The sequence below is a fragment of the Canis lupus genome, chromosome 15, assembly GCF_048164855.1.
Source record: "Canis lupus baileyi chromosome 15, mCanLup2.hap1, whole genome shotgun sequence".
NCBI classification, from domain to species: domain Eukaryota; kingdom Metazoa; phylum Chordata; class Mammalia; order Carnivora; family Canidae; genus Canis; species Canis lupus.
In genome coordinates, this window is record NC_132852.1 from 47,375,641 (window position 1) to 47,392,305 (window position 16,665).

Sequence of the window (16,665 nt, forward strand, 5' to 3'; positions counted from 1 at the left end):
AATTATGTTTATTACCTTAGGTAAGATGTCTGAGGGTGGGAAGCTCTGTTCTGTTCACCGATGCATCCCAAGTCATTAGAATAGTCCATCGCACATAGTTGGTGCTCAATAAGTAACCATTGAATAAATGAATTCAGTGAATGAATATGTTTATGCATTATACATTTATAATTTCCTTAATTAACAAACAAGTCATCTTCAGCCTGTGAGGGAGTTTATGCTGGGCACAGCCCTACCCATAGGGAAGAGAGTAAAGTTGAACTCCTACCTTACACTCCACACAAAGTAAAAGTAAATTTTAGATGGAACAAAGACTGACATGTAAATAATAAGACAATAAAAAACCTCTTTTTATTGAAAAAACTTCACTTCACTGAAAACCCAGAAGCCATACAAGAAGGAGGGACATGTGTGTGACCACAGGAAAACTTAAGAAAGCAGCCTGATAAGAGGTGGCAAAGTCAACAGACCAGCACTAGATTTGGGGACTGTTTGAAATGCTGATAAGAGAAAACGGGTTATCTTTAGCAGAACCAAAGGACTCTTAGTTGACAAAAACAGAACACAGTTCATACAGAGTCAACTTGAAAAGGCCAAGAAGGAAAAGAAATGATATTCAGATTGCCCTAGCCAGGACAGTGGGATTAAAGTATCAGTAAATTATCGATTTACACCCATCTGACTGAGGAAAATGTAAAAGAGCAGTGGTGTCTGTTGCTGGCAGGGAGGCCAGGGAAAAGGATGTTCTCCCGCACAGCTGGTAGAAATATGAATTGTCATAGCCTTGTTCAAAAGCAGCCTGATGACATCTATCAGATTAAAAATAGCCACACCTTTGACTCTGCAGCCCCACTCCTGGGACTCTTGTGGAAATAAAACCCCTGTTTTATAGTTAGGCATGTAAATCCACATGTGATTGCAGTACACATTTTGCATCATGCAAAAGACCCAGAACAAAAAAGAACGTTCCTTGGGAAGGGGATGGCTGAACACACCACAGCACTGTCCTCACCGTGGGACTACGGGCAGCATTTAGGAAGGCAGTGGCTCTACAGAAACTGCTTTGAAGGGATTTCTACAAGATATTTGAGAAAAGGAATGGAGAGGACTCTGTATATGCCAGTTTTTATTTCTTTAAACCAATAATGGCCAGAAAATGAAAGCAGATAAACATAAATGTGTTGCCTTAAATACCTACATAAGCATAGAGGAAAAATACTATGTTAATTACAGGGGTTACGTGGGGAGGTCATAGCTGTGAAATGGGAAGGGATGGGCAGCAGAAGGGAAATGGAAAGAGAAAAAATACTGAGCTAAAAGAATATGTGCTAAATTTCATTTATGCAAAAGGATGCCTGTGTGTGTGTTGACATTTGAAATTACCTGCAGACCTATTGGCAAGTTAAAAAAAAAAAAAAAGGGCAATGTGTGTAATCAGATGCTGTTTAAAAACCCAAGAGTTCCAAGTGCACCCAGATGTGGTGCTTGTGACTCTGGGCTGGGGCAGGGGCTCCGGGATGTCTGGTCTGTCAGCCTTGGACCTGGGTGGGGTGGGGGCTGGAAAGGTGTGCAGGGTGAGGAGGTGATTAGCCTTTTCATTATTCATTTTGACTAAGAGAAAGAAATTTTTGACTTTGGCCTGACCCGGGAAAGGGAATTAAGATCTTGTTTATAAAAGAAAAAAAAAAAAAACCTGACAATACAATTTTTTTAAATGGAGGAGTCATAGAACACAAACTCCACATCTATTTTAACTTTTAGTCTGGTTTGTACTGATATTCAAGGCTACAGAATGTCCAGAAAATTCTATGTCTGCTCACTCAGCATTATATTTCCTCATGGTCTCTGAGAATTTTTGAGATGTCAATCCTAGGCTTCAGAAACCTAGTGCAATGAATGTGTTCTGGGTTCTTTCGTTCTCTCGTCTACTCCCCCACCCCTCCCTACCTGCTCAGCACACGACGGGATCGTGATTAAGATCGAGGTGCAGACCAACGATGAGGGCTCAGAAAGTCTGGAGACGCCGGAGCCCCTGATGGGGCAGGTGGAAGAGCACGGCTTTCAGGACTCAGAGCTTGGTGACCCGTGTGGAGAACAGCCAGACTTGGACATGCAGGAACAGGAGAATACGTTGGAGGAGTCCACAGAAGGCTCCAGTGAGTTCAGCGAGCTCAAACAGATGCTGGTGCAGCAGAGAAACTGCACAGGTCAGTTGGACAGGTGCAAGCCTGTGGGCAGGCCCCTGCTGTGTGGGGAAGTTGGGCTGTCCTTCAGAGAGGTCATTTGACATTGATGGGTTCACAGGTGTGACAGCCCAGGCATGGCCTCAGGTGCTGGTTTCCTGCCTCAGGATTTATAAGAATCTGTCTCTGGGCTGGGGAGAAGGTATTCCAGGCAAAGACTAGGTCAGATGCTGACCCCAAGGGATCCCAGAGATCACCTCTACAACTCCCTCCTTCTACAGGCACAGAAGGTCAACTAAAATGCCCAAAGTCATGCAATTGTGGGAAGGCTAGAACTTCCATCTCCTGATGTGTTTTTGATAGTTCTTCTGTCACACTAGAAGCCTCAGTGATCCAGAGAGCTCAACCCTGGCCAAGCATGTTTTTTAAAATAACGTACTGTCTCTTCCTGCTACAATCTAGCCATCACTTATGTTTAATTATAAGATATCTGGGTCGCCAGGATCCCTGGGTGGCGCAGCGGTTTAGCACCTGCCTTTGGCCCAGGGTGCGATCCTGGAGACCCGGGATCGAATCCCACGTTGGGCTCCCGGTGCATGGAGCCTGCTTCTCCCTCTGCCTGTGTCTCTGCCTCTCTCTCTGTGTGACTATCATAAATAACTAAAAATTAAAAAAAAAAAAATCTGGTCGCCATCCTGCGCTCTTGCTCCTTATGAGTTCAACAGTGAGGAAGTGGGCTCTCAGCAGCCTGATCTCAGGACATCTTGTGTGGCTGATTGTCTGATGCGGTCCTGAGAAAAGCTCAAGCTTGTCATCACGGTGTACTTTCTACACACACTATTAAACTTAGCTGCTGTTTATTCAGGAGTTTTTCAACTATATTCATAAATGAAATCAGCCTGATCCTTTCCTGAATCATTCTCATCTAGTTTTAGAAGTAAGATTATACTCAACTTATGAGGTGAAATGGGAAGCTTTTTCTCTTTTTTTCTATATTCTGAAAATAATGTATAAGAATTAAGTGAATTCTACCAAATTTTTAAGGAACACACTTAGGTGTTTTGTTTTGTTTAAAGATTTTATTTATTTATTCATGAAAGAGGCAGAGACACAGGCAGAGGGAGAAGCAGGCTCTGTGCAGGGAGCCCAATGTGGGACTCGATTCCAGGACCCCAGGATCATGCCCTGAGCAGAAGGCAGATGGTCAACTGCTGAGCCACCCAGGGATCCCAGTTTTGTTTTTTTGTTTAGATGTTTTAGTTATTGGCTCTTTTGCATGTAAACATCATAGCAGTTTCTGTACTATTTGTACTTAGAATTGTATCTACATCCATTTTATTTAATAGTTTTTTTAAAGTATTATGCTGATGATATTTAAAATTTTTTCATTTTCTCTGTAGAGAATTTCTTTGCAGTTGGCCTTTTTGCACTTCATAAAATACCACAGACATCCTTCTTGATCAAAAGATATGGATCTAATTCCTTGTTTTTAAATAACTGCATGATATTCCCGAAAGTGTTTTAATACACAGGCTGTCTGTGTAAAACAGTGGAAGGTGCAGGGCAGACCATGAGGCTCTGCTGCAGTGGAGCCTCCAAGTAGAAATGCCAGCCTGCCCTGGGCACTCCCATTCATTCTAGTGAGAACTTCAGGAAAGTACTACGCGGTACTTGTTGCTGTTGTGTCCTGGATTTTAGGGCCAGCTGTTTCATTCTTATTTCATTAAAGGGGAAACAAATACAAAAAAGAACCTTTGATGCTCAAGGAGAGTTTCAATGTCCCAAGGTGCCTATTGACCCTGTGTCGCATTTTCAGGGTAAGCCCCCGGGTGACTAATTGCCGACCTCTGAAGCTGCCTCCTCCTTCCAGATCTTTTAGGCATCATGTTCCTTGGCTGTTCTGGTTTACTTTCTACTGAGAGTCCTAACAGGGCCCAGGCAGCACCAGCCACGACAGGAGGCCTGAGCTGGGACTGGCATACCTATGTCCCAAGTGTGACCCCACTATTTCCTGGGTTCGGAGAAGCAGCAGGAAGTGCCAAGGCCCAGCAGTCACTACCAACTACTTTGTAAGACCTGGGCCAGCTCATGCACACTGCCAGCTGGTTTCCCTGTCAGCTAAGGGGCAGACTAGATGGTCCCTAAGATGCAAGCTCTGAAAAGGTCTGGCTTTACTCTCTTTGGAACTATCACTTGGTATCTCTGGGGCTTGGATGCTCCACATCTGTGAAATGGGGATAATTCTTGCCTGGCTTATCCTATAAGAGATTGTGAATAAAAAGTCACAAGTTCTCAGGCAAGAACTCGAAAAGTTCTCATTTATTTGCTGTTAAGAATACTGCAAATACGGACTATTATGGCAGCTTCCATCTGACAGGTGGGCTCAGAAGTGAGTGCCTTCTCGAGTCCACAGTAACTGAGAACAGAGCTCTGCAATTGACAGCTTTTAGGGAGTGCCAAGTAAGTACGAGGCATTTGAGAAAATGCAAATAGGAGTCTGGGTCGAGGGCATTCCTCTTCCCTAGGACTTACATTCTGGGGGAACACTGTAGAATAGAACACCTTGTACATGATCTGGTGCTCCGAAAGGGCCAGCATAGAGGATGGAGGGCCAGGGAGGAGGAAGACATCCTACAGTTGGGGTATTCACAGAACTAAACTTACTGTGTGCACTGCCCGCATACCAGAATCCGAGAGACAGGCAGAAGAAACCCTCGGCCCTAGGTCCAGGGTTGGTAGGGTCAGAGCAGGTGAGTCACCCACCAGGGAGGAGAGGGGGTTGTAGTGCCCCATGATTAGGCCGGGGGTCCTGAGTCCTGGGGTGGCTGTGTGCTGCCAGGGAGGGGTTGAGGGCCACAGGTGAAGAAGGTTTTAGGGCAAAGACAGGATTGGAGCTGCATGATTTGGAGCCATGGAGAGGAGGGGGAGATTGCTGGAGGAAGGTGAGTACAGGTGGTGCTTTCAGGAAAGCAGCAGACCAGTAAGGCTGGGGGAGTTCAGGCAGAGGAAGGCCTTAGAGCTGGAAATGGAGCCTGATGAGTCCGCACCCTTTCCATACAGGTGGTAGAAACCCAGCCCTCAAGTAGCTCAGGTGCACAAGGGAAGGGGTGCTTATTGATCCACATAACTGCTGGGTCTACAAGGCTGCAAGCTTCAGGCACCTTGGGCCCAGGGGTCTGAGGGGGGAGGGTGCCTGCGTGTCCGTGTCCTAATTTCCTGCCGGTGGTGTCCGCCACCAGCTTGGGGAGATGGGCTCCCACCACATAGGGTTCCCAGAGAGGGCTCCCATGGGCCATGTGAGGCCTGGGCTCCTTCCTGAACCAAGGCCTGAGGCCCCACAGAGGTGGGCGACGGCTGGCCACAGGGAGCGGAAAGGAGTGTTTTCCCCAAAGGCGGCTCCCGGGCAGAGGATGCGCAGGCAATGTGTGGGGGCAAGGGCGAAGGCACCTTACCTGCCTACGTCCAGGGCAGAGGCCCCCGGGCAACGGCTGACGTTTGTCCGTCTCTCTCCCTGTCCCTGGAGCAGAGGGGATCGTGATCAAAACCGAGGAGCAGGAGGAGGAGGAGGAAGAGGAGGAGGAGGACGAGCTGCCCCAGCACCTGCAGGCCCTCGGGCAGCTGTCGGGGCGCTACGAGACCAGCATGTACCAGACCCCGCTGCCCGGGGAGCTGTCCCCCGAGGGCGAGGAGAGCCCCCCGCCGCTGCAGCTAGGCAAGCCTGCGGTGAAGAGGCTGGCGCCGCCGACACACGGGGAGCGGCACCTGGGCGACAGCCGCGGTTCCTCCAGCCAGCAGCAGCGGAACCGGCGCGGCGAGCGGCCGTTCACCTGCATGGAGTGCGGCAAGAGCTTTCGGCTGAAGATTAACCTCATCATCCACCAGCGCAATCACATCAAGGAGGGGCCGTACGAATGCGCCGAATGCGAGATCAGCTTCCGCCACAAGCAGCAGCTCACGCTGCACCAGCGCATCCACCGCGTCCGCGGCGGCTACGCGTCCCCCGACCGCGGGCCCGGCTTCGCCCCCAAGCACACGCTCAAGCCGCGCCCCAAGTCGCCCAGCTCGGGCAGTGGCGGCGGCGGCCCCAAGCCCTACAAGTGCCCCGAGTGCGACAGCAGCTTCAGCCACAAGTCGAGCCTGACCAAGCACCAGATCACGCACACGGGCGAGCGGCCCTACACGTGCCCCGAATGCAAGAAGAGCTTCCGCCTGCACATCAGCCTGGTGATCCACCAGCGCGTGCACGCGGGCAAGCACGAGGTCTCCTTCATCTGCAGCCTGTGCGGCAAGAGCTTCAGTCGCCCGTCGCACCTGCTGCGCCACCAGCGGACTCACACGGGCGAGCGGCCCTTCAAGTGCCCCGAGTGCGAGAAGAGCTTCAGCGAGAAGTCCAAGCTTACCAACCACTGCCGAGTGCACTCGCGGGAGCGCCCGCACGCCTGCCCCGAGTGCGGCAAGAGCTTCATCCGCAAGCACCACCTGCTCGAGCACCGGCGCATCCACACGGGCGAGCGGCCCTACCACTGCGCCGAGTGTGGCAAGCGCTTCACGCAGAAGCACCACTTGCTGGAGCACCAGCGCGCGCACACGGGCGAGCGGCCCTACCCTTGCACGCACTGCGCCAAGTGCTTCCGCTACAAGCAGTCGCTCAAGTACCACCTGCGGACCCACACGGGCGAGTGAGCGCGCCCGCCGCGCCGCCCGGCCAGGTGCGCCGTCAGGTGCGCGGCCCGGCCCGCCCCGGAGACCTACCCGGCCGCCGCGAGGCCCGAGCCGGGTGGGCAGGGGCGGGGCGCCCCCAGCCCCTTTGCTGTGAGCCCCCCTTCTCCTTTCGTCCCTCCTCCCAAGGACACGGGGGTAGTGAGACCAGGTCGCTTGCTGCCGTGTTTACCGAGGGCCCCGGGGGGGAGTGCGCGGACCTGGGGAACCCCTTCGGGCTGTTAATTTCCTTGACAATAAAATGGATGAAACCAATCAGCACGGGGGGAGTGATTTGGCCGCCGGCCACTCGGAGGGGCGGTGCAGGGCCACTTAGTTGGGGAATAGAACTTTATAATTACCTTTTGGATACTGTGGTTCTATTTGATAATAATAGAGTAATTTTTAAAAGACGAGCGTTTCCTGTTTGCCGTTTTTGTTTGGTTTTGAAGGGGAGGGTTTCAGAAGGTGGCCGAGGGCTTTGTGCCTAGTGTCAGTTGGCAGGTTCCGTTGAGCCCCTCTTCTGTGCTCATTCCCTGTGTGGGGCGGCGGAGGGGGCGCAGATGCCACCGATTATAAAATCGAAAAGATGTAGACAGGGCTGACGAGCTTGAAGCAGTGAATTAGCCTAAGGAAGGGCAGCCCTGCCTGGCTGCGGACCATCGCGGGCGCCTCGATGTGGGGAGGACGTGGGAGTTGACAGAGGAGTAGGACCCAGTTGATTAGAATAGTCAGGAAGAATCGGGGAGAGTTGACGGATCTGGAGACACCGTGATACAGCAAAAGCTACCCGCTTCCCTCAGGACCAGACAGACTTCCCGCCCCGCTTGAAATGCAGCTGGTGGGGCCTGGCATGGCCAGGGGTGCAGGCAGGGGTTAGGAAGGGGTACAGAGGCCCCTGGTGCCCGTCGTTGGGGAAGCCACAAAAGGCTCCAGTCAGACCTTTTTTATTTGTATGTTGCACCAAAGCTACCCTCTTTGGATTTGTTAAATGCACGAATGCACCCTCGTTCTAGGTATTCATTCATTTCCAATCGCCCTCCAGTGAAGCATAGAAAGAGAAACTGCAGGCGCATTACATTGCCCACAGAGTGGCTTACTCTCACCCTGCTCCTGCACTTGGCAGTGACCCAGAGAGAATTCAGGCAATTTGAAGGGACAATTCCTGGAGGCTAGCGGAGGACCGGGCTCAGCCCCATATGCCGGAGGCCAGACTTCTGCTGAAAACACGAAGAACAAGCGGAGAGATGAGGACTATTGGAGGGAGGTAGATTCAGTTGTGCGTCTGAAGGTGGAGAGGACCGGACGGCATACTTATGGGGTTCAGGAAAAGGGAGTTTAAGAGAGAAGGTGCCTTGTTACTGACTCTGAAGACACCCAAGAGGTCATTAATCCCCTCCTTTATAAAGATGCACAGAGAGAAGTGATACTCAAGAGATCACGTTTGAAAGGATGTGACTTTTATGTTTGCTGGAATTTTTCTGCAAGGCTGGTAAGACATCAGAGCCAGCGAGGGGAGGAGGGGCGGAGGCTGGGGCTGCTGTGCAGGGCCTGTGAGGCCAGTCTGGGTCCTGGGCTGCAGAACCGCCTTCCGAGCAGGGTCAGATCTAGGAGCCTGCAGTTAGGCTCCTGCACAGAATACTGGAGGTGCCAAGTGCACAACTGGTGCTCCGGTGACCACAGGAGGAGGAGCCTGGGAACTCAGAGCAGCTTGAGGGGGAAGGCAGGAGGCAGGGGGCGTCTGAGGGGATCCTGGGGGCTGGGGAGGATTGGGAGATAGAAAAATAGGCCAGCCCTTCTCCATGCAGGGATTCCTTAAAGGGCAAGGTGCCAGCAATAGGCTCCCATGTTAAGAAGCTGTGACCAATGAAACCCACTGAACTGGAGAAAGGGCTTGTGTAGAAACCCAAGGTCAAGGAGGTTGGCTTGAAGCAGACTTGGCGTGCAGAGAGGGTCTTGGATGGGAGACCTCACAGCTGTGGAATTTGATTTGATCTTGTATGGGAAACCATTGCTGAGCAGGGGAGAGGTGTGAAGCCGATGGGTGGCAGGAGATCAAAGCTGACAGGGGCAGACAACTGGGTGAACGGGCCATGTGCACTGGGCAGGCTACGGGCGATGCAACCGGTGACTTGCGAGGTTGCAGGGATGACAGAGGACATGATCCTTTGCAACACCGGGATATTCAGAGCCTGGAAGAGATGTTAGCAGAGGTATTTTGGAGATATGTGGTGGAGGGCCATTGCTGCGCAAGGCCTTTAAGTAGCCCAGGAATTTGAGGACCAAAGACTACTGGAGGTGTTCAGACTTGAGAAGATTGCCGTGGTCTGGGGAGGCTCAGAGTGATTCATTTGTTATACACGGTTCCTAGGGACATCCTCAGGGCATCATGGGCCACGTGGGACTGGTCAGCCTTTTCTTTTTTTTTTTTTTTTTTTTTGTAGGAAATCTGATTATAAAGGATTAAATATAGTCAGAGACTAGTACTTCTTGTGCGGAGCTGGGCTGTCAGGGCGTCTCTGTGCCTCTACCTTCCCGTCCTTGGCTCTAACCCTCTCCTCACACCTCTCTCCCCGAGCACCCCTTTACTCCAAAGCTATCCCTCTGCTCCTCCCGACTCCCTGACCCCATCACGATTCTCACTTCCCATACACCATGATCTCCGAGGCTCCAGAGGCCAACAGCTATCAGAGGATGGTCACTAAAGCATAGACAGACTCTGGAGTCCAGCAGATGTGGATTTAAGCTTGACGATTGTATGGCCTTGAACCAGTTAATTAACAGAACATCAACTTCATCATCTGTTCAGAGGGGATAATAAGCCTTCCATTGTTCTGAGGCTTCAATAACACACAGAATAGATAATAGCAAGATCTTGGCACACACTAACATCTCAATAAAAATTTGCTAATATCCTCATTAGCTCCTAATTAAAGACAACATCATTTAGCAAACTCAGAAGTTCAGGTATGTGGTGAACTAGAGTTGGATCCTGAAAGACTGAATTTCTGAGAAGGAGATTTCCCCCACAGGCAGGAGCAGAAAAGTGTTATGCGCGAGGACGTTCAAAGCATGCAAGCAACTACATGTTGGCCTCGATATCAGAGTGGACAGGGATTTAAACTCCCTTCCCAGCCACAAGCCAGAATCTGCAGTGGGCAGCACCCCACCTTTCTAGGGGTCGGTACCCTTCCACAATGCTTTCTTAGGGTGCACTTTTTTTTTAAAGATTTTATTTATTTATTCATGAGAGACACACACAGAGAGAGAGGCAGAGACACAGGTAGAGGGAGAAGCAGGCTCCATGCAGGGACTCGATCCCAGGTTTCCAGGATCACGCCCTGGGCTGAAGACGGTGCTAAAACACTGAGCCACCCGGGCTGCCCTGCACTTAATTTAATTAGAAGTCTAGACTTTCAAACTCCTACATTACTGTTGCCAGTTACCATTGGCCTCACGGAGCTGTGCACCAAAGGGAGTAATTGCCATTAATTGAATGATTCTTACTTTTAAAGATTTTACGTTATACTCATTTTAGAGGTGGAGAGCTTGAGGCTCAGAGAGGTTAAGTAGGCCTAAAGCCACACAGCAACCAAAAGGTACTGGCGGGATTTGAACTTGAGTCCTTTTGACTCCCAAACCCATGTGGCCCAGCTGCAACATTCTTTCCCTGGGACTCAATGGCTATTGGAAAAGGAAAGCCGGCATTCTTTCAAACTATTCCTATTTCACCCTCAGATTTAAGACAAAATTTGAGGAAACAGTGTCTCTCTCAAGCAGCATATGCTGGGAGCCATATATTTGCCAAAATTATGAACACAGTAAGAGAATAAAAGAAGAATTTGAGAGGCAAAAAAAGTCCTCAGGGTCAAGTCTATGGCATCACACCCTGAGAAATTCTTGCCTGTGTGGGCTCCTCACTCGAGTGTGTGTGGAGGGGGAGCAGCCAGTGCAGCTGGGCCTGGGCCAGGTGCCTCAGGGATGCTCAGCGTCCTACAGCCACAGGTACCTTGGAAGTACTGCTTGTGTGCAGAGCATTGTGCTGGGCTCCAGAGTGAAACACGGAGGGACTAGGAAGCCATCTACTCCCCTAAGTGTTTAGAATCTAGTGGAGCCTCTGTGGCCTAGTCATCCAGACCAAGACTGAGGGGGTCTGGAAAGCTGGGACCATCACAGAGACATTTAGAGAGGCGTCTTCACAGAAAGAACCCCATCCTCCACCTCTTCTCTGTCCCTCCTGTCCAGCAGGGTCGCTTTTAACCAGCCAGGTGTCTGTGGGAGACCTTTCCCGAGGCACAGTCACGGAGGCTCCTCAGATTAAGGCATCAGGGACAAGGCCTCCAGGCCCTACTGTTGCTGGGGCAACGGTGAGTCAGGCCAAGGCCTCTCCAGCTTTGGGAAGCCATTTGGCTACTGAAGCCTCTCACTGCTTCCCAGGCATAGTGGGAACTTGTAGATTTAAATTTTTAATAAATCAGTTCTGCACTCCCCATTTCTAGTCGAGTTCCTTGACATGAGTATTGTTGGTTAAAATACAATAGAATCTAACGCTTTTATTTCTATTTCTACAAGATAACTCCAGGCTAAAAGAATTAAAAAAAAAAAAAACACACACACACACACAGAGAGAGAAGAAAGGAAAAGAAAATAAAGAGAAAAGGAAAAGTTAAGTCTCGCACTACTGGCAGTGGCCTTACCTGAGAACTTCCCGTCAGTGATGAGCCCCAGCCTCGAGCTTATTAGGGACAATACAGGCAACACCACGATTCATTGGGTCTTACCATGTTCCAGGCACTGTAAATGCTTCCATTTCATTCTATCCTGTGACCACCTGTGAAATCGGGATTCATCCCGCCCTTTCCACATGCAGTTCAGAGAGCTTAAGCAGTTAGCCCCAGGTCACCGTGGCCAGAATTGGAACCTTAGTGCGTGGGACCCAAAGTGTGTGCTGTTAACTGCTCTTACATTCTGCCTCCCCATTTCTTCAACGTGGATCCTTAATAAAAAAAGGAAAAAAAAGAAAACAAAAAGGCAAAGAACACTGTTTCTCTCTGATTTGCAGCTCTGACTGACCCATGGACACTGCGCGGAAATTCTGCAAGTGGCTGAAACCCAGGCCCGGCCTCAAGCCCAGGCCCAGCCGGGCAGGCCACCTGGGGAGGCCCAGTTCACCTGCGGGTGGGGAGGGGCCGCATGTAAAAGTTGCTGGGTGCCTCCGTGGCTGGGCCGCCCAGCTAGTCCCTGTTTTTTATTTTTTAAAGATTTATTTATTGGGGGGGAAAAAGATTTATTTGTTGGGGCACCTGGGTGGCTCAGTGGTTGAGCATCTGTCTTTGGCTCAGGCTGTGATCCCAGGGTCCTAGAATCGAGTTCCACATCAGGCTCTCCGCTGGGAGCCTGCTTCTCCCTCTGCCTGTGTCTCTGTCTCTCTCTGTGTGCCTCTCATGAATAAATAAAAATTTAAAACTTAAAAATTAAAGATTTATTAATTTGAGAGGGGGGAGGGGCTGAGGGAAAGGGAGAGAGGGAGAAAGAACCTCAAGCACACTCCCCACTAAGCACAGAGCCCAACCCCAGGGGCTCAATCTGAGGACCCTGAGATCACGACCTGAACCAAAATCAAGTGTCCCCTAACCGACTGAGTTACACAGGCGCCCCAACCCTTATATTAAAATGAGCTGCTCTCCTGCTTCAGACATGTGGGCACAGAGCTGTATGTTAAGGCCAGGGGCTCCCCTTCTGTTAGTTTCTGAAGTTGGGAAGTAACAAGCCATTTGCTTAACAAAGAAAGAGCTGGGTGAGGGGAATTATTACAGAGAAAATGCACCTGCTCCCTAATAAAATAATACTCTCATCCTCCAGGTCCACACCACCTTTTGGTTCTCACTGCTCCTCACCATCCCTCCCACCACAACCACATGAATGAAACTCCCTGCTTCAAGTTGTAAATGAATATCCAGATTCTCAAAATAACTCGAGTACAGAATAGGAGCACCATGACTGTCTACCAACCAGGGTAATGGAAGCTGAGTCTTAATGACAACCTATAGCAATGAAATGGAATTCTATCCTTGTTAGTAATTTTTATTTAATATCAGGATAACTGTTTCCTTTTAGAATCAGCATAGTCTACGTATACAACCTTTTTTTTTAATTTAAAGATTCTATTTATGTATTCATGAGAGACACACAGAGAGAGAAGCAGGTTCCCTGTGGGGGCCTGATATGGGACTTAATCCTAGGAGTCCCAGGAGTCCAGGATCATGACCTGAGCCGAAGGCTGATGCTCAGCCACTGGGGCACCCAGATGCCCTGTATACAACCTTTTTAAAGAACTATATTCGATCAGTTCTTTATTTACAGGATACACAAATACTAAGGTTTTGTCTCCAAAGGATTGAAATTGATGAGATTTGAGCTAAATTCAGCAGAAAATTAAACAGGTTATAAAACATGGCTTTTGTCATTCTCCCACAGAAGATGTGATCCAAGAGCCACGAGGTTCCATGATCAAATTTTCTGTGGGCAAATTATTTAGAAAAATTCTAAAATCTAAGATGAGGGATCCCTGGGTGGCGCAGCGGTTTGGCGCCTGCCTTTGGCCCAGGGCGTGATCCTGGAGACCCGGGATCGAATCCCACATCGGGCTCCCGGTGCATGGAGCCTGCTTCTCCCTCTGCCTGCGTCTCTGCCTCTCTCTCTCTCTCCTCTCTGTGCATTCTCATAAATAAATAAAAAATCTTTAAAAATAAATAAATAAATAAAATCTAAGATGAGATGTTTATGTGTGTATTGTCCTACTCGGATTAATTGTCATCCCTGAAAGTCACATTAATTTTGTCCAAAAGTTAAAAAAAAAAAAAATTTTTGTCCAAAAGTAAAAGCAGTAAATTGGTTTGCATAGTTACCCCTTGAACAATTTAATAATAAATATTCAACTAAAATTATTATTATTATTCCCTTCCCACTTTAATGCAGTGGTTTCCTTAGCTTATCTCAAGTTAATTGATGATTCACCAAGCCAAAGGTTTGTAATACATTTTCAAATAGGTTTGGAGGAAAAAAAAAAGAGAAACCTCAAACATTTCAGAGCACTGCTAAAAAAAGCAAGTCAATATCCAGACCAAATTACACCAGTCTCCAGTATATTTAATTCAAACAGTAGACATATTGAAAAGAAATAGACACATTTTTCTTGCCCGAATCTGTGCCAGCTCCTTGGAGTCTTGGAAGGAGCATAAACTGCATACAAACATGCTTGGGTGTTCATTTTACCAAAAAGATGAATTCACATTAGTATGTAATAATCACATAATAGAATTTCAGAATTTAATTCAAAACCCTTTTCTCCCAAAAGAAAATAGCATTGTTATTTTTATCTGTGAAAGGAATTTCTGAGTCCCAAACAATAGAAAAAGTGTGTCTTAAAATTGAATGAGCCCTTTATTTCTTCAAGAGAAGGTATCAAGTCTCCTCCATAAATGTAATAGAAGAAACCATTTTATTTACCACCTGGTATGAGGACGTGTAACCATCTCCACACCTGCGAAATTAAGCAGATTAAGCGAAAATTAAGTGAAATTAAGCAGATTACTTGGAAGAAACCAAATCGGTAGAAACTAAATCTATAATATTTTAGGATCAAGGACACAAAATCTTCATAAAATTTACAATGATTGGCCAAATGTTCTGTCAGTGTTTTTGAGCTTTTGTTTTTAGCCCCAGAATCCTATTTAAATAATAACTTTTTTTGGAAGGTAAACAAGTGAAAGAAGGGATACTGACCCCACCTGCTCAGCCCTCCTCTAGCCCTGGGGCTGCAGGGTGTGTGTGTGTGTGTGTGTGTGTGGTAATCTCTGGTCACCCCTCTCCCTCACTGCAATCTCCAATTCAATCCAAACTCTGTGTTTATTTTTTTTTTAATTTTTATTTATTTATGATAGTCACACACAGAGAGAGAGAGAGAGAGGCAGAGACACAGGCAGAGGGAGAAGCAGGCTCCATGCACCGGGAACCCGACGTGGGATTCGATCCCAGGTCTCCAGGATCGCGCCCTGGGCCAAAGGCAGGCGCCAAACCGCTGCGCCACCCAGGGATCCCCAAACTCTGTGTTTAATTGATCCAATGACACACCGCATGCTTGTTTAGTTCTCTGATGGGACACTGGGTTCCTTAAGCTTATTTCTTCCTTTTAGGTTATACACCTGTCTATCCTCTATAACCTCCACATTACCGGGCAGATGTTCTCATCAGGCAGTGGCAAGTCCCTGCAAAATCTAGCAAAGTGACACTCTCCAAGAATCCCTGGAAGGCGAGGGGGAAATAGCACAGATGTCCAGAAAAGCCCTGTCAAAAGCTACAAGGATCCCCAAAGTTATTTTTAGAGCACCCGCCTGCACTGTGAAGGCAAGAGGAGATCCAGGTGCACCGTGCACCTGCAGGCTCCTGGGCCACACAAGGTGGCAGTGGGCAGCTTTGAGGGTCACCCGGCTCCTCGGGGCTCCCCCCGGGGCCCTGTGCAGGCCTGCAGCTGGCGCTCGGCGCACATGTACCCCATGTTCCCAGGGGTGAGCTGTTCTTCCCCAAACCAAGGCTGGCCCACGCGGGATACTCAATAAATGTAGTGATAGGGTGAAGGCGGCACAGGTGACTGCGGGCAGGCAGGAAACCCAGGTAAAGCCCGCAGTCTCCGCTCGATCGGGATGCGGACCATTTTTGTTCATTAAAGCTAACCCAAACCCTTTCAAAGATATCGGTTAAAAATGTATTTTATCATTCCCTCCGATATTTCAGCCCCAGTGTTAGGTAGGGCCCCCGGGTCACTGCCGCAGTCCCGGGGTGCCTAGGGCGACGACAGAAGTCCTCTGGGCCGCCCTGCCTTGGAAAGCCGGTCACCCCGCTCCCTCCCCAGCCCAAGGGCCCGCGGGCAGCCGAGCCGGACTAGCGGGGAGAGGGGGCCGTCCGCGCCTCCCCGGCAGCCGGCAGCCCCCCAGCGTCCCGCGGCCGGCTGCGAGCCGACCCGGTCGTCCGTCCGTCTGCAGCGGCCCGCGGCGCCCCCGAGGCGCCCCGGCTTGGACCCGGCGGGCTCTGCGATGCCGGCCTGTTGTCCGCGGCCGCAGGCTCGGCCACCGCGCGGCCCCGGCCCCGGGCCCCGCCGCCCGCCCAGCCCCCGCGCCGGCCTCGGCTCCCGCCCTTCCCGCCCGAGCCCTCCCGGACCCCAGCAGGCCGGGCCCCGAGCGCGCGCCTGGGAAACCGGGCCCGGCGCTGCCAGCCGCGCGGCGAGCTGATGGAGCAGCCGGGAAGCCTACACTTTTTGACCTCACAACGTTATGTCTACGGGTTTCCTTTAAATCAATGTATGTGCGTTTTGTACCCTTAATCTTTAATGACTTGAATTTTTAAAATTGCTCGGCCGGAGCGGCCGCCCGCCCAGCGTCCCCCGAGGCCGGCCCGGGCCCTCGGCCTCGCCGCCCGCGCCCCCGCCACGTGGGGCGGCCGCGGCCGTGCTGCCCCCTGCCGGCTGGAGCCTGGGGCCTGGAGGCCGCCGCGCGCACCTGGCCGCCCGCGGCCGCTCTAGGAAGGCGGGCCTCTCGGTGGTGGCGCGGGCGGCCCGCCCCAGAAGCGCGGGGACCCTGCCTGCCGGGCGCCCCTGCCGCGGCCCGTGCCCCCGGGGCCCAGCCCTGGCTCGCGCGCTCGTCTCCCCGCCCGCCCGGCCCCGAGCCCCGAGCTTCGTGGGGCCCTTTCTTTGTGCAGATCCGGGCGGGCGCGAACACAAAGGGGCGGC

At 50.6% G+C, this 16,665-nt stretch overlaps 1 protein-coding gene across 4 annotated transcripts in view; it reads left to right on the forward strand.

Annotated features, from left to right (window-relative positions):
- ZNF777 (zinc finger protein 777) overlaps window positions 1-7,294 on the forward strand; it is a 28,077-nt gene extending 20,783 nt beyond the window's left edge. For all 4 annotated transcript variants that reach the window (XM_072777121.1, XM_072777118.1, XM_072777119.1 and 1 more), the window contains exons 5-6: window positions 1,956-2,207; window positions 5,710-7,294. In XM_072777121.1, coding sequence (XP_072633222.1) covers window positions 1,956-2,207; window positions 5,710-6,866 — 1,409 coding nt within the window. In that variant the 3' untranslated portion in view covers window positions 6,867-7,294. The remainder of the gene's footprint in view (window positions 1-1,955; window positions 2,208-5,709) is intronic.
- Window positions 7,295-16,665: the final 9,371 nt, after the last annotated feature.